At 43.6% G+C, this 18401-nt stretch overlaps 1 protein-coding gene across 1 annotated transcript in view; it reads right to left on the minus strand.

Annotated features, from left to right (window-relative positions):
• The window catches only part of TRAF3IP2 (TRAF3 interacting protein 2), a 54461-nt gene that overhangs the window by 34090 nt on the left and 1970 nt on the right, over positions 1-18401 (minus strand). Inside the window, exons 2-3 of the mRNA XM_090038068.1 lie at positions 8751-8828; positions 6814-7599 (exon numbers count right to left, since the gene is read on the minus strand). Coding sequence (XP_089894194.1) covers positions 6814-7599; positions 8751-8766 — 802 coding nt within the window. The 5' untranslated portion in view covers positions 8767-8828. The remainder of the gene's footprint in view (positions 1-6813; positions 7600-8750; positions 8829-18401) is intronic.

Below are 18401 nucleotides of genomic sequence, written 5' to 3' on the forward strand. Positions count from 1 at the left end.
GTGAAATGTACTGGTTCCTACAGGAAGACAGAAGAGGATAATGGGAAAGAAATGGCAGACCTCATATGGTGGAAAGGGGACTGGCACAGACTTTTCAGAGGCAAACCCTCTGAAGAAAACAATAAGGAAGATGGTCATGATGATGACTAATATGATGATGACGAGTGAAAGTGCTGGACTGGAGATGGGCGCGTGGTACGAACTGTGCAATGGGATTAAAATAGCTTAATTCTCAAGGTGGTATTTTGGTCTGTCAAGTAAGCCACAGAGGTCACTTGATGGGCTGTTAGAAGTACAGATATATGTATAGCTGTATATTGGGGTAAACTGATAGAGATTTTTAAGAAGGCTGGTCCAGCTGGTAAGTCTGTTGTGGTGGAAGGGGACAGGGGAGAGAAAGGGTATGGGGGGCAGATCAAGGCCCTCCTGCAGTGAGGGGAGGGAGTGGGGCTGAGGCAAGTATTGCCCAGCTGGGGTGGGGCAGGGCACGGGATGGAGCCATGGCTCATCTGGGGGGCACGGGGAGGGGAGGGGTGACTTCTGCCATTACATGCTGCTCATCCAGGAGCCACTCATCCGTCAGGTTGTCCGGCGCTTCCCTGCTCATCTGGCAGCTCCTGCTGCTGCTCCCACCACTTGTCTGGGAGGAGCATGTGCCCTCAGATCTGTATAGGGTGGGGCTGGGGTTCGGCTGGGTTGTGCTTAGTGGGAGCAGCAGTGGCGCTGGGAGAGGGCTACAGGGGGGGATTGTAGCCACCCCAAAATTTGCTGTAACCCCCACACAGGCCCCCCTTCCAGTGCTGCCACTGCCTGCCGCAAGTGCAGCCCTGGCCCTGCCTGCCCTGCTTCACCCCACCCTGCCCAGATCTGGGGGCACACAACCCTCCCCCATGCCCTCCCAAATGAGCAGTGGAAGCAGGGGCGGGAGCTGCTGTATGAGTGGGTGAGTGCTGGACAAGCCATTGGATGAACGGCATGCAGCTGTGGGAGCCGCCCCTCCTTCCCCATGCTCTGCTGGACAAGCTGTGGCTCCATCCCATACCCCACCTTCCCACCCTGCCCTGGCTAGGCAGCGCTTGCCCCAGCCCCAGTCCCACTACCTTCCTCACTGTGGGGGGGCCTTGATCTGCCCCCCCATACACGTCCTTCCCTCCCCTCTCCCTTTCCACTGCAATAGACTTATGAGCTGCATGCAGCTGTCCATGCTGCCGGGCTGTGCTCCTCACTGCCTACATGCTGCAGCTGTTCGCACCCATGACCATTTATTGGCCAAATTATTGGCCATATCAAGCTGATTTCCAATACAGACAATTTTCTTTATATTAGTGCCAATCTGATATCAGACCGATGTATTGATTCACCTCTTTCATATATGTTTTTATTTGGGGTGCGGGGGAGGGGGGGGAAGGTAGGTCTCAGCCTTTTGGCTAAGATCAAGCATTTTTGGCACCAAGGGGAGGGTGTCAGGGATGGCTCTGTCTCTCCTGATGCTGACCTGGTAGTGCAGTACCTCCAGGCTGGGTGCCAGTTTCTTGTAGAGGGAACATCTTTCTGGGTTGTTTTTGTTTTTTTTAATCCTTAAAAAATAAGGGTAGAAAGGGTTCCTGTCTGTGTGTTTGCCAAATGAGGCCATGTGTTTTATAGGCATGCTCAGTGTTGGCTTAATTTACTCAACTTCATAATTGGTTTCCATTGCTGAGCCCATATTGTTTTTAATGACAGACAACGTATCTAGTGAAGTTTCCTTATGTGAACAAATATATTAAAATAAGAATGGGCTATAACAGGGTTTCCCAACCATTCTGCTTTGTTCAGGAAATCAATGCAGGGATGAAGTCAGGAAAGCCAAAGTACAACTGGGGTCGCAGCTAGCAAGTGATGTGAAGGGAAACGAGAAGAGTTTCTACAAGGATGTTGTTAGCAAGAGGAGGAAAAATGTGGGAGGCAACTTTGTGACAAAGGATGCAGAAAAGGCTGAAGTGCTTAGTGCCTTTTTCACTTCAGTCTTCACACAGAAGATCAGTTCCCAAATACAGCATTGGGCTGTACAGTTTGGGAAGGAGGTGAGAAGCCAACAGTAGTGAAAAACAGGTTAGGGACTATTTAGAAAAACTTGACACATACAAGTCCATGGGGCTGGATGGGGTGCACCCAAGGGTGCTGAGGGAGGTGGCTGATGCGATTGCAGACCCACTGGGCATAATCTTTGAAAACTCATGTCTATCAGGAGAGGTCCTGGATGATTGGAGAAGGGCAAACATAGTGGCCATCTTTATGAAAGGGGAAAAAGAGGATCCAGGGAACTACAGGCCAGTCAGCCTCACCTCAGTCCCTGGAAAAATCATGAAGCAGATTTTCATGGAATCCATTTCTAAGCACTTGGAGGATAAAAACGGTGATTGCCTTCTATGATGAGATGACTGGCTCTGTGGATGTGGTGTGACTTGATTTTAGCAAGGCTTTTAATACTGTCTCCTACAATAGTCTCACATGCAAACTAAGGAAGTATGGGCTAGATGAATGGACTGTAAGGTGGATGGAAAACTGGCTGGAGCATTGGGTTCAGAGGATAGTTATCAATGCTCAATGTCTAGTGGCATCTGGGAACAAGTGGAGTGACCCAGGGGGCAGTCCTGGGGCTGGTTTTGTTCAATGTCTTCATCGATGACTTGGAAGATGGCATAGAGTGCACCCTCAGCAAGTTGGCAGATGACATCAAGCTGGCAGAGTAGTAGATATGCTGGAAGATAGGGCTAGAATTCAGAGAGACTTAGACAAATTGCAGGATTGGGCCAAAAGAAATCTCATGAAGTTCAACAAAGACAAGTGCAAAGTCCTGCACTTAGGATGGAACAATCGCATTAACTGGTACAGGCTGCAGGCCGATTGGCTGGACAGCAGCTCTGGAGAAAAGGACCTCAGGGTTACAGTGGACAATAAACTCAATGTAAGCCAACAGTGTGCTTTTGTTGCAAAGAAGGCTAATAGCATACTGGGCTGCAATGGTAGGCGTGTTGCTAGCAGATCAAGGGAAGTGTTTATTCTCCTCTATTCAGCACTGGTGAGACCACATCTAGAGTACCGTGTTCAGTTTTGGCCCTCCCTACTACAAAAAGGATGCAGATAAATTGGAGGGAGTACAGTGGAGGGCAACAAAATTGGTTAGGGGGTTGGGGCACATGACTTATGAGGAGAGGCTGAGGGAAGTGGGCTTATTTAGTTTACAGAAAAGAAAACTCAGAGGGGATTTAATAGTAGCCTTCAGCTGCTCTCAGGGGGAGTTCAAAAGAATGGAGCTAGACTGTTCTCAGTGGTGCCAGATAACAGAACAAGGAGCAGTGGTCTCAAGTTACAGCAGTGGAAGTTTGGTCAAATATTAGGAAGAATCTTCTCACTAGGAGGCTGGTACAACACTGGAACAGGTTACCCAGAGAGGTGGTGGAAGCTCCCTCCTTGAAGTTTTCCAACACCCAGTTAGATAGAACTTTGGCTGGAATAATCTAGTTGGAGATGGTCCTGCTTTGAGCAGGGGGGTGGACTAAATGGCCTCTAAAGGTCCCTTCCAACCCTAATTTTCTATGATTCAAGAGGTTTATAGTGAAGATGACAAGATACAGAGTTGTTCAGCATAGGTTACTTGTTGAACATCATTGCCCACTACCTTGCAAAGATTAGAGACCACCTGCCTACATTATCTTACTACGCATTTGTCCCCAATCTCAGTGGGGCCCTCTCAGTTATAAACTAAACTGAAAAATAATAATAATGATAGAAGAATAACAAAAATGTTGAATACTTAAGCTCAACCCCTGAACTGCAGGACTCCCCAGTTGTCTGGAAATTTGCTGGTGAGGCAACAGTGGCAGTATGAAGTGCTGCTCCTCTGCTGCCAAATTTCTGGGACCACAAGGAGCCCTGGGGGTCAGATAATGTGGCCTAGTATGCCAAATTGTAACAACACATGGCTGGATCCAGCTGTATGGGGTTGGGATGGCGTATGGCTGTATCTAAGCATGCAGGGTTGAGCCAATGAGCTGGATTGCACTGGATCACATCCATGGACTGACCCCACACTCTGACCCTGTGTGGTATGTGTCGCACAGACTGATTCCACACCAGCCATCTGCTGCACAGGGTCAGAAGTCTGCATGGCCCTACTTGAGCTTTATTTTAAGTATTATCCTACTGTGATAAGTAGTAATAGAATGAAAACTACTTTTCAGTCTTCAAGAGCCAAGACCCTGCTCTTGTTTGAGCATACACTATAAACTTACTATCCCCCTTAATTAATTTATTTATCCATGTGATTGATATGCCACCCTTCCCACCAAGGCTCAGGGTGGCTTACAGTAAGGGAAACATGCATTTAAAATGGCAGTTAGAATAAATAAAAATAACAAAATAAAACAAAATAAAGGAGAGACCCACTAGATAACATCTCATCGTAGTTTTGCTAAATGCCTGCCCAAACAGAACAGTTTTGTAGCACCTCTGAAAGATGTCCAGGCTCAGGCTCTGGTGGGCCTCAAGAGGAAGGGAGTTCCAGAGCTGAGGATCAGCTGCTGAGAATGACCTCCCACATGTTTTCACCAAGTGTACGTGCTCTTAGCTGATCTTAGGGATCATGATGGAGCATAGGTGGTTCCTTAGGTATGTAGGTTCCAAGTCATTTAGGGTTTTGTAGGTCAAAACCAGCATCTTGAAATGCACCCAGAAAGCTACTGGGAACCATGCTGAAGGATTGGAGTTCCATGCTCCTAGTGACCCACGCCTGCCAGAAGGCAGGTCTCCATGGTCTGCATCAGCTGCAGCTTCTGGATGGTTGTCAAGGGCAGCCCCACAATAGAGGGCATTGTCGTAGCTCAGTCCTGAAGTTATAAAGGCATAGATGATGATGGCCAAATCAGAATCTGAAAGAAAAGGTTGCAGCTTTCTCACTAGATGACATAGTTGAAAGGCACTTTAAGCTATGATCACCTCCTGAAGATGCTGGTGCAGCAGAAGATCCAGGAGAACCTCAAGGCTGCAAACCTGAGTGACAAGGGGAGGCTGAACACCATTAGTGATAGGTGTCCCAGTCCTTTCCAGGTCACATGGTTTGCCTACCACCCTCACTTCTGTCTTGCCTGGATTCAGTTTCCATCGTTATACCTGCATCTAGTACCCAACCACAGCAGGGCACTGGGAAAGTACTAAGACTGCAGGGCCTGGCTCAGAAGAGGAGGAGAGGTAGAGCTGGGTACCATCAGCATATTGATGGCACCTCACTCTTGCCCTGTGACCTCATGTACACATTGAGAAGGAGGATAAATCAGATGGAGCCCTGGGAAGTCCCACAGGAAAGGTCCAGAGGGCATGATATCAGTTGTCTATCACCATCTTTTGGGACTCCATGCTAGAAAACTAATTCAGAGCTGTCCTGTGAATACCCACCAAGTCATGTAAATACATTATTGGCACCTCATGGTTAATGGTATCAAAGGTCACGAAAAGATTGTATAAAATCAGCAAGGCAAAATCTGCCCTGTTGATCTCCAGGTGAAGACCATCAACCAAAGCTGTTAGCACAATCTCGCTGTGCTACATCCAGAATGAAAACTGGACTGCAAAGGGTCTAGGAAATTGATGGCATCCAGATGTGTCTGAATCCACCAGGCAACCAAAAAGGGGAGACTGAAGATATCACCAGTTGGATAGCCTTGCTTTAGGCAAACTAATTAGCACTGCTGAGTGACACTGCCAGTTACACCACCCCCAAGTGGCTACACTGCTTCTGGTTTAAGAGGCAGCCTGCCCAGAGTGGCATGGCATGCTTGAAGTTGCCACTACTGAGCTGAGTGAATTTATGTTCTAGGCTTGTTACATTTTAGTGAAATGATCATTAGCAGTGAGTAGCTGAGAGGTTCCTATTTTAAAACTAGCACCTTGGAAGTCACAAGCTTTTAATTTCAATTGACAGAGAAATCTAGCAGAAAAAATGAGGAAGACAGATGCAGTACTCTTGTCAAAGAAATGAAAAATGATGTGGATTAGCCTAGTCATAGGGCTGCCAGACAATATTTGCTGTGCAGGAAATCAGGGCTACCACCTTTCCTGCTCTCGGTGGGCAAGCCCCAATGTTCCTCAGAGATTCCAGAGGGAAGCAGAGAAATCTACAGTGGAAACAGATTCAGTCTGATATTGAATGTTGCATGAAGGAAAATAACCAGAACACGTAATATCAGTGAGGGAAGAGATTACTGGAACACAGATGGGCAAGCACGGTTTCTAAGCAATATCACCAGACTTTGTTCTCATGAATGAGCCCTGGATATGTCTTGCACTGCTTCTGCTATACTGTCAAGCTGAATGATGAGAAGCATGCCCCACCAATTTGCTTGGTGTGCACCAAGCTTAGAAATGAAGCAGTGAAGCTGCCCTGAAGATAGCCCCTGTGCTGCTCTTAAGACTTCACCATGCTTGAGAATAGCACCAGGAATAGCATCAGTGCCTTGTTTCCACATATGCAACAGGAACTGGGGGGCGGTGAGTGGAGGCTTCCTGATGGCACTCTTGAGAGCACCATGGAAGCAGTGTAGACATAACCTGTGAGTTCTAGTGATGAGTTTAGTTCCGTTAGAGGTTCTGTATTAAAGCATTTGGTGACATCCTTTTGGGAAGATATTTGGATTGGAAGCAGGTACTAAAAACCAATAATAACTGCATGTGGAGAAGGAAATACCGAATGAATATTAATATGTTAAAATATAATTTGTAGCTAAGATGGTGATACCACAGAAGAACATTAAAGGCTAATCAATTAGATTAACTTACATGGATGCTGATAGTATGGATCAACCGGACACTGATTTCTAAGGTGACATGGAGCTTGTGAAGAAATATTGGGATGAGGCACTCGTTGGAAAACAGGGCATCGTTGAGGTTCAACACCAGGAAACTCTCTGGATATTAATGGTCCTGGAAGGTCCTGGCGGTTAAAGCCAGATATAAGTGGTAGCGGAGGTTCTAAATGTCTGATACCCATGACATCTCGAGATTGAGAATTGTATCCAGTATCTACAGTTGGTAGGTCCAAGGGTGTTCTGTCATCTAAGGGCTGATATGACTGTGAGTTCTCTTGGTTTTCATCATCAAGCGAATTCTGGGAAGCATCAGATAAACTTTTGTTTGATTTACTGGAGTTGTGGCCAGTATCAGGAGAATCTGTTGAAAGCTGAGCTCTCAACAGCTTGCTTGATTTTTCCATAGCCAACAGATGAGGCTTAGATAGGAGCATTTCAACTACTGATTCATCAGAAGAACAGGAAGGTACATCTTTGCCAGAATGCTGATGCCTTACCCACAGGCTGCTGTCATTCTCCTCAGCCTGTACATTGTGTCTTATAGCCTGGTGATAATATGTAGGTTCAGAGGGTTTGTTGAAATGTGGCCGACTGGCCATGGCATGAGACATCTGGGCTGGGTAAGGTCCTAAGGGTTCCGAATTGTCTATATTCTCATCAGAAGGCATCAAAGCCTCTTCCAGTGACTGTTCTGGAAATGGGGCCCAGAATGCAGATTCATCAACTTCGACTGGTATGCTTCGACTCATCATAGTACCTAAAAAAGAGAAAACATAAACAATGTAAAACTAGTTACATTCCTTGGGCAACTCATGGATTTTAGTAAACTTTAGAATGCTTTTTAGGAGTAGATTAGGATAAACTAGGGCAAGTAAGGTCAAGTAATTAGGCTAAGGGATTTAGAGGAACTGGTAATGGATGAGGCAAAGTCATAGGTGAGAGAAGCTTAGGACTAGGATAAAAGCGAGACAGCATACAAGAACAGGGAAATGAAATGACTTAAATTCAGTCCTGAACTGACTGCATCTATCCTAACTGCAAAATGATAAAATAGATCTGCTTTCCATATTAGCATTAAAGCTGTTTCATATAATCAATTAGCCAATAGAAGGAGCAATTTAACTTCTGATGTGGTCTTCTTACCTTAAACTTCAGTTTAGCAGAGTGTCCTGCCCACTGATGTTACCTAACCCTTTCTAGTTTACAGCTTAGCGTCTGAAAACTTTGGTATGATCTTGAGCCTGTCAGGCTGGCCACCCGTTAGTGAACTTAATATTTCTGAGTTTGGCAAATTTAGCAATTAAAATTCTCTCTCTCTCTCTCTCTCTCTCTCTCTCTCTCTCAGGTATTGTAATCTTTTTCTCTTTTAGGTTTGTAACTATTTTATCATTTGTAAAATTTCAGCTTTCTAATCCTATTGTTATTCAAGTGTTTAACCATTTTTAATAGTTGTAAACACTTTCCCAGAAGCTGTTTTGTTATATGCAACCATTTAATTTTTTTTTAATCTGAAAAAAGGATCAGCTGTAACTGAAAAAGCCATTTTGTATGAGTCATGGTAGTTCTATAGTCACTTACAGTACTTGCAAATTAAGGCTTTTAATTAAAAAAAAAAAACAAACAAACCCCTTATAACTGCTCCTTTAGATGACTTGATTTTTGTTGGAACAGATCTCGTGGATCTATCTTGGTCCCTCATACCAGAGCTGATCAAACAACTATAAAAACAAGTTATAAAAGGGCAAACGTATCTTCAACATTATGAGTCAAGATTAAAGAGTGAAACTTGAAAGCTAAAATATCACAAAGTGAAAATACGTTTTTAGAAACAGACAACAATAACAATGCATCTCTGCATGGTTAACATGATGAAGAAACAAATTCATAGAGCAAGAACTTTGGGCTAACCTGTGACGGAGGTCATTTCCAATATTCGTAGAAACAGAGTTCAGATCTCTTTATCCAGTACCAAAACTTTCCAACAGACTGGAAAACAAGAACAAAAATATTCCTATGAACAACAATAATAATCCAATCTCAGAGTCTTAGAAAGAATACTGGTTGAAATTCTGAAAACCACATTTCGCAAAAAAGATATTAGGTTTTCTGTTACCTAGTGTTCCTGCTAAGGCTGGAAATATCATATGAAAGTTCTCTCTCATATTATTATTTCTACATCTAGACAAGATGTTTAGAGTATTCAGATCCAGGATTTTGGTTGTCTATTCCAGTGATATGGCCAGCTCCAGATTCATTAATGAATCTAATAGTTCCCTGAATTTAAACTGTCCCTCAAACCCCACTTAAGAACTTTGAATTCCAATCTGCGGTTAATGGTTAAAGCCAGTCTCCAATTCTTCCTGTACTCAAACCAGTTACTCATTCCATATCACATGGATGCTGTTAGTGTAAATTTACAGACATTTTGAATGGTTTTTTCCTTCAGTTTTTTTTTTTTCTTTTTTGTTTCTGAGGAGTTAATAATGCAGATTTAGTGTACAGGCTACAAGAAATGTTAAACACCATGTCAGAACTGATTAGAGTTGCAAGTTACTGCTCTTATGGCTTTATCAGTAAACCTGGTTCAACCAAATGCCTCACTTGATTGGATGTTTTCTCTATAGCGTCTTCATCCATTATTACATAGGCAGCGTGCTTTATTACGTGCTTTATTACGGTACTGCTTATTGGAAGTCCACGAACATGCCCCAATGCATAATGCATACACAGAATATTCTTTCTGAGTTCAACATAAAGGTTTCTCACTCAGTGTGGCCTGACATCTCTCAGTTGGTCTTGAGAACTTCAGGGTTAGCACTTCAGGGTTGCTCAGTGAGCAAACACCCCATAAAAGTTTCAAATCTAACAACCCTGAAGAGAACAACTTAGGTCATAATATGCTAAATGGGATAAAAATCACTCAAACCATCACAAGGCACAAGACAAGGAGGCTCCCAAAATGAAGGTTTAAGGCCAGATTCTGGAGTGTACTATCACCAGGGTAAGTTAGGATTTGTATGGTCCATAGACAAAGCTGTACTTGTGCCCTCTATGCTGATCAGGTGTCTCTGACTGGTATCCTGAGGTAGCACAGAGCAGGTAAAGGGACATATGACACACAGGAAAGCTATGTCTGACAAAGTGGGGTAGAGGGAGAAGGTGGGTGGGTGGGGGCAGAGTTGACTGAAAAGGGGATGTATCAAGACAGAAAAGGATGGTTTTGCTGCTTTTGGGCTGCGCACTGGATGCAATATGAGTACTGTCAGTTTTTTCTGCACAGGGAAATTTACTTTTAGATATAATAAGCTTGTCTACAGACATTAGAGCTGTACTGGTGTGATTACAGTGGGACAACCACACTGAAAATTTCTCTCTGTGTACAAGCCTTAATAGCAGTGATTGGTTGATTAACGCACAGTACATTGTAATTGCATTGTCAGATACACAGAGGTCAGAGATCAAAGTGTAGTGCTAAACTGGCTCCTTTTATTACAGAAGCAAGAGATTTTTTGAGTAATATATTTTATTGGAGGAACTAAATAAATAAGTTGGGAAAGATGTTACACAAGCGTTCAGGTGCAAAGTTCCCTTCTTCAGATCTGGGAAAAAGGCAGATACAACGACACTCCAATCCTCTGAGTACAGGCATTCATGCTTGAAATCCCAACAGTAAGTTTATTGACATCATACAACATTTCCTGTTTCTTTCCCCTTAAGCCACAAACATATTATTACTACTGTTAGTTGAATCACTGTCTTTCGATTAATAACAACACGCAAAGGAAAAACCCTGAGCTCTCCTAAGTGGCACAGGATTAAGATGGTGATTTGCATTACTCTGTTGTTTGCAATAATGAGGACAGAGTAGTGGACTCAGGAACTTTTGTTGGATTGTTACTGTACTGCAGTCGAAAGACTCAGCTGGATATATGGTTTAGGATGAAGTGAGCTTCCGTTTGGGTGACCATATGTTCCATTTTAGCTGGGACAATCACAGATTTCAGAGGCTGATCCTGGCTGGCTTGGGAATTATAATGGGCATCCTGGAAATGCGGGGGCACAGGGCGCAGTTTGGTCAGGATTTGGAGGACACAGAGCACCTTGTAGACAGGAAAGCAGCCACTGCTGCCTGCCTAGCATATATCTCTGCCCCCCTTGTGACAGCAGGGGAGGGGCAGGGGCAGTGTCCTGGATTTCCCAGATGATGTTCCCGATTTCTACTTCAGTTACCCTATAAGGTGCAAATCTACCCTGCCTTCTACTTGTCTTCACAATAACATGGTTAATTATATCTATGTGGATTAGGGCCAGATATACAGAGGTATTTGGGCATGTAAAGATGCAGACGGCTTCCTAACAAGTTTTACAGAAGTACCTAACCATTGGGTACCTAGCTCCCTCTGAAAGCAATTGCCTTTCTGCCTCTCAATCTGTCCTTAAGACTTCCTGCCATGGTGTGTTTGCTTGTACTTGCTCTGTACCTAAGGAATTAATAGGGATGATTTGTGGACCTCCAGGCATCTTTATTCATTTACTCACTTGAGCACTGATCCAATGAAATGGCATAATATAGATGTGCAAAAGACCTGGATTAAAGAGGAAGTGCAAGTCATGCTGCAGACTCCCTTTGCACCACTGAATAGTAAGAGCACCTCAGGATCTGGCTTTTCAGCATAAATTCTCATTCGTATCCACATTATAAAGATATGGGTCAAATTATGGGCACAACTTGATTGAAGTAAAAAATTATAATAGCTTAACACGTTTAGTAATCATTGGACTCATCTATACATGCATTTAAGTGAGACTAAATTTAATGCGCATTTAAGCATTTTTTGGAAGGTGTCTACATGTGAAGGGACTTGGCGCTAAAGTTAGCAGTGTCATCCAGCCCTGCTGTGTGCCTCTAGTGGCCAGGCAGACCCCCCGTGTGCTGCCAGGAGTGACCAGGAATAACGGTCACAAGCTGGCGGAGGGTAGGTTTAGATTAGATATTAGGAGGCGCTACTTCACAGTCAGGGCGGCTAGGGCCTGGAACCGACTTCCAGGGGAAGTGGTGCAGGCTCCTAGCCTGGGGATTTTTAAAAGGAAGTTAGATGAGCACCTTGCCGGGGTTATCTGACCCCGGTGCTCTTTCCTGCCAAGGCAGCGGGTCGGACTAGATGATCTACCTAGGTCCCTTCCGACTCTAGCTACTATGAAACATTTAAAGTTAGTGCTGGGTCATGTCTACACGTGCATTAATGCAAGTTAAATAATCACATCTAAATTTGATACCTGCATTTGCAGGTATCAAATTTAGGCCTGATTAGCCTAGTTTCACCATTTTAATGCACATAAAGGGTGTGCATGTATAGATGTGTGCCTGTAATGCATATTAAATTAGGTTAATGTGCATTTAATATGCCCTGTGTAGACATGCCCATAATAGTTAATATTTGAACATGGCACTTTCTAGAAAGAAAGGCTGCTGACAGATGTGAACCCTCTCCCCAACCCCCCCCCTCAAAAAAAAACTATCAAAACAAAACAGTACTTTACTGAAAGAGGAAATGCATTGACTCAATTCCCCAGCATCTGTATAGACCAGGTGCTTCAGTTGGGCTTTTTGGCACTTTTATCTAATAGCTGATTGAATCAGATATTACATGAAAGTGCCAAACCCCCCCTGCTGAAGTGCACAATCTGTACAGATTTTGGGTGAGCTGGGTGAAACTAACATGATGCCTTTTTCTGTGCATGCATTACTTTCAGCTCAGTGTGCCCCTGCACTGAGAATAAAGTGCTTATTTCTCCCGCCCCCCAATGTCTGTAAGCAGCCAAACCGGCTAGGTCTGAGTCTGCCTATAATTTCTTTGATGGCCTCAAACATGGCCATAGTAAATAATTCCGACCTGGAACTTCTGTCTTTAGCAGTCTTCAGCTTAATACCCAAACCAATAACATTTCCAGATTTCATGAGGGAATGGATCTTTGGGAAGTATCCAAAGTCTGATCCTTTAATTTTTTCCATTGACTTCAGTGGTCTTTGGATTGGACTTCAAATGAAAAGTATCAAAAAGTATGAAAAGAATGAAAAAGTATCAACCACCTCTGGAGACTGCATGCAAGTTTTATTTATAAATTTATTTCTTATTTCAGTTGGAATATTCACTTCTTCTGAGTACTTGTGAAGTACAAATTTAATAGCAGACAAAGTCTGAGGGAAAAACAAGTACTGCTTATTTGCTTCAGGTTCATTATTAGGTATATTTATCTTTCATCCATTTTGTCGAATGACTCACTTGTAAGATTGTAGCCAATACATTTAGTGCAGTCAACCAACTAAAATTATTTTTTTAAAGATAAGCATTACAGTGGCCTCTTTTTTGGTTGGCTGGCCTTTGAGAACAGATCATATTTGGATATGCACTTATTAATTTCTTGAATCTATTAAATATTTCCTTCCTGTAGAATACAAGATAAAATTTTTAAAAGATTACACAAGATAGCTGACAAACAACACTGAGCAAACTCAGTGAACTCAACTTTATGAAACTCAGAGCAGATGGGACTACACCCACATCATTTTGTAAGATTTTGGGTATTGTAGTCAGAAGTTTTCAATGCTTAAGTAGTGTTTAAAATGGACCCTGTCTGGCTGGCACACTGGTGCCCAAGACTGCATACTGATATACCAAAAAGGGCTATATTTGAGACGATAGCCCTTACCATGGTGATGACCAGGTATAAAAGCAGACAGACATAAGGGAAGGAAGTGCCTTTTCTCATTGGTTTGTCTGGAAAAATTAGCTTTTAAATATCAGGACGTCCTCAAAGAAAATACCGCTAGATACTTTTGGGGCAATGCTGGCAGTACATACAAATATTACATGGATGCAAATTTCCTAAAGAAAACCCTGGACGCTGTTGGAAATGATGGTTCAGTTAAAATCTCTCTCTCAAGTCAATACTGAATAAGTGATTCAGTATGATGTTTGTTAATATACAGCTGGAGATCCCAGCTTTTGGAAAGTCATAAATCTGAGGCCTTGATCCTGTTAAGTTATATAGTCTTATGCTGTAGAATTTCATCCAATTTTCTTTGAAATCTTTCTGGGCACATCCACATGTGCAATTAATGTGACTGAATATACTCCACTTCAATTTGAGTTGGAGTAAACTAATCCCAACATCACCATCTACATGTATGTTTAAGCACATTAATTTACTGTGCTGCTGGATACCACTTGTATCTGGCGGAACTATCTGGCAGTGCAGTAAATTAGTCTACTGAACCCTAATTGCCATGCATGTGTAGACAGTGATGCTTTACTGTGCAGCATATTAGTCTGCTGCACAGTAAAGTTTCTTGGGTAGACGTGCCCTCTGTTTCCATGTAAAAAATGTAGTGTTAAGCATATGAGAGACAAATAACTTGCCTGGGACCCCAGTAGCCAAGAACTAAGACAAAGGAGTTCTTCAGTGCATCAAAATGTACTTAGCAATTGATAGCACTCTTCTAGCACTGAGACCACCAGGAAATGTAGCTTAGACCCAATCTCAGCTCCAAACATACCTTCATAAATGACAGCTGCAGAAATTCAACATCCTTCATATACCTCGGACAATACAGACGGTTACCAATAACCAGCCTGAATTCTTGTTTGGGACTCTTGCAAATTATGAAATGAGGCCTTTTCTTTATAGAGCATGTGTATTCTGGCAGGAAAAAAAACTTCTTGAAAACAACAGGTAAACATTCTTTTAACAGAACCTTCTTTTCTTTCCTTTCACCTATGCATACACAAAGTTTCATAAAATGCATTAATTTAATAGATAATCTTGGCAAGCTGGTCTTAAGTGAGCTGTTTGGCAGTGAAACAAACTCTTGTGAACAAACTCTTCCAAGCTGACTTGTGACAGTTCCCAGACTTACAAAAGTTCTTCCATTTAGACTGCCAGATAAACTGAAAACTTCAGAAGCAAGGGAGTATTGAATACCTTGCTGAAACAACCATGTACAGCAATATTCCCATTGAAATGAATGCCTCACACTCTTGTTCTGAATGCAGTTGGCTTTGGGTGTCCAAGGGAAACATCAGCAGAGAAAGTAAATAGATGATGTAGGGAACAGAGAAAACATTCTCAGGTTAGTATAGATGGGTCCAAACAACAAAATTTGAAACTAGGATTGAATTTCTCTAATTAGAGAAAAATTGGAGAGTTTTTAATATGAGGGTTGGGTTCAGGCCCATTTTTACAAGGTGAGTTTTTTTTTTTTTTCCTCCAGATTTCACAGGCAGCTGCAAAGTATCCCATGTCTTTCCCAATTTTAAGATTTGTCAAGATCCAGATACCCCAGAGAAGGCTTCTAACTGCCTGGTTTTGATTAGGGAACTTCTGACAACAGAGAAGAAAAAGTGGCAACATATAACAAAAGTGTGTTTTCACTCTGTCATTTTCAGGGAAGGGAGAATAAAGAAAGGGAGAAAAAGGAACAAGTTGTCTTTCTGTACAGTAGCCGCTAGAACAGCGGTGGGCAATTATTTGGGCCCACAGGACACATAGGGAGTTTGGGGGAGCAATTGTGGGCTGGTTCGGTACCCTGCTCCTCCATACAACAGCTCACCAAACCTTCCTATGTAGGATGGGGCCATGGGCAGGTGGGGAGCTGGAGTGGGTGCAGGCAGATATATTGTATTGTTTTTTTAAATGGTTGGATGCAAATGAAGGGCAAGATGATGGTTAGCTTATATGTCAACCATGTGGAAGAGATATAGATAAGTGGGACAGTAACTTCCTATTAGGTTGCTAGCCTAGAACTGGGGTTCATTTCCTGATCCACCACAAGTATCCAGTGCATCTTTGAGCCAGTCACCATCAGGCTGCCCCTCAAACCCAGCACTTCAGCCTGTCCAGATCAGCCACTTACCCCAGTCTGCCACCTCTCAAACCAACTACCCAGGCTCAGCAAACCTGGCCAGAAATCTACATCTAGGTCTGGCTACCCACCCACTTCATGCCCCTGCAGTGGTGGGTCAGGGTCAGCAAACCCCTCACTCCCTCCCCTATAAAACCCTGACCAAGAAGAGGAAGTGTCTAGGCAATAGGGATCAGTTCCTATCTAGAGTGCTTTGTTGGTCCTATGACTTGATCTGCCCTCCATTTGATCTCCTGGCTACCTGATCCAGCTTGCCCTCTGACTCCATGCTCTGTCACCTCCTTTGGATTCCTAACTTGGTTTACCCCTAGACCTGGTTCCCTGCGTGATCTCCTGGCTACCTGACCTGGCTTGCCCTCTGACTGCGCTCTGCCTGACCCTCCAGTTTTCTGATTCAGCTTGTTCCTGGATTGATTTCCTAACTTCCTAGTGGTCTGCACCTCAATTTTACACTTTCCTCCCAATCCCAGCCAGCCCTTCAAACACCCAAGCGACCCCCAGGCTTGGCTGCCCATGACCTGGCATGATAGTCACTCAGCCCCTTTGTGCCCAAGTTCCCCATCTATTTGGTGCTCAGACACTATAAAGGTGGGGGATACATAATTGTGGGTACAGTGAAATGCTACAACTTGTTCCATAGAAAAATAAGATACAACCTTCTACAAGCAAGCATAGTCAGGAAGAAATCCTTTCAGCAGTATGCAGTGCAAACCTGTGAACCACGTGGGGCCTATAAATCAAATGGCCAAGGTCACAGAAAGCTGAGCTGAACAGTTTGGCCTTGGCAGGAAAAAGTGTTCAGCTGAGCTCATTGCTTACACTTGTCACCGATGGGTTCATTCCATAATGAAGACAAAAGCACAGTGTCCTGTGTGAATGTAGATTCTTAGCTCTTTGTAGCAGGGACTATTTTTTGTTGTGCTTCTGGGTAGCACATGGTGTCCTTTAGCTGCTATAGACTTAAAGAAATACAGGGAGCACCTACATGAAACTCTACGAGTTGCCTAATTAGTCCCACAGTAATGTGTCATTGTCTACACCAGCAGTGCTATTAGGCCAGAGTAAACAAATTAACTCCACTGTAGGATAGTACTGCCCAACACAAATACTATTCTATGGCAGAGTTATTTACTTCACCGCAATGCACATGACTGGGGCTGGCTGGGGCCACATGCCCCAGCCAGCACTTCTGCAGCATGCTGAGCTGGAGGGGGAGCAGTCCTGGGCTGGCAGGCCAACCCCTGAGGCTTTACTGCCCTAGCTCAATGTGCTGTGGTCCCAGGTGCACATGTAAATTCTGCACTCCGGAGCAATAAACTCCAGCTTGAACTGTGCCAGTTTATTGCATCATATTAATATCATGTGTAGATGTACCCAGTCTGAAGCAATGTTCTTCCTCCATGCTGATAATATTTATTTGCTGACTATTTTCACATATTAGTTCAGCCAGTGCTGAAGGTTCTGTACCCCAGGAAAACTGTCGAACATGCACCCTGTATTTACTCACTTAAGAACCAAAAAGAGAGAGTGTCAGATATCATAACTCTAACTCACCTGCCTAAACCACACACAAATTCATGCAAAGTATAGGAAAATTGATGTTTTGTTGTTGCAGACTTAACAGTCTTAACTCTCACCATTGAATTATTGATTTTAATGTAATTTTTCCTTGGCTTATCAAAAGATTGCCTTTTATGAGATGCTTTGAAATGGAAGGTATTCTCAGTATACTAGACAGCCCCTCTCCTCGGCTTTGCCTATGCAGTATTGAGGTACTGCACCAAGCTAAAAAGCAAAGGCATTCTGTGTTGAGCCAGAATCTCTTGGTGCTCTCTAGCCATTAAGGAAAGAGCTCACATCACTACCCAACAATCCTGGATGAGATAAGGGGACCAACAGCTCTCCTTACTGTCTCTATGTCTCTGGAAGCAACTACACAAGAAGTTTTACTGTGCATTAGACTAACCTAATGTGCAATAAATTGTCACCATCTACATGTACATGAGACTAACTGTGCATTGCATTAGCCTAATGTACTGCTTGTTAATACCAATATATACAGGTACTAGATAAGTTGTGCATTTGCTAATGTGCCATAGCACACATATAGACGTTGACCAGGAGCAATTTGCTTTTGGACAGCCCAGGGAGCAAGGAGCCTGCGCCTCCCTGGCTAAGCCTCGATGAGGGGAGGAGCTGTGCCAGCTCCAGGGACAGCTGTCTCCCTGCCACATGAGGATTGGGACCTGCCCAATCTCCATGTGGCTGGGAGAGCTGTGCTGGTTCCAGGGACAGCTGTCTCCCTGCCACCTGGGGATTGGGATCAATAATATGCAGAAAATTCAGGTGCATTAATTGCACATATAGACGTGCCTTCTATCCATTAAAGTTGCTGCCCTGCCCCTCCTGGGGAAGTAGTCATGGAGCTGTCCCTGTGCTCTCCCGAGTATTAGGGACTGAAATTCTGCCTGGTCCTTACGCTTTACTGATGAGGTAGCAACAAGCCAACTCTGAACCAAAGGAAGACCAAAGTACAAGCAAGAAATCACAATTTCACTTGTAACTTAGGGATATTTGGTCATCTTCACACTTGGCAGATCCAGTCTCTTTTGGCTCCAGACTAAATAGTTAGGCCA

The sequence above is a fragment of the Crocodylus siamensis genome, chromosome 1 (assembly GCF_052110815.1).
Source record: "Crocodylus siamensis isolate JL-2025a chromosome 1, ASM5211081v1, whole genome shotgun sequence".
Taxonomy (NCBI): Eukaryota; Metazoa; Chordata; order Crocodylia; family Crocodylidae; genus Crocodylus; species Crocodylus siamensis.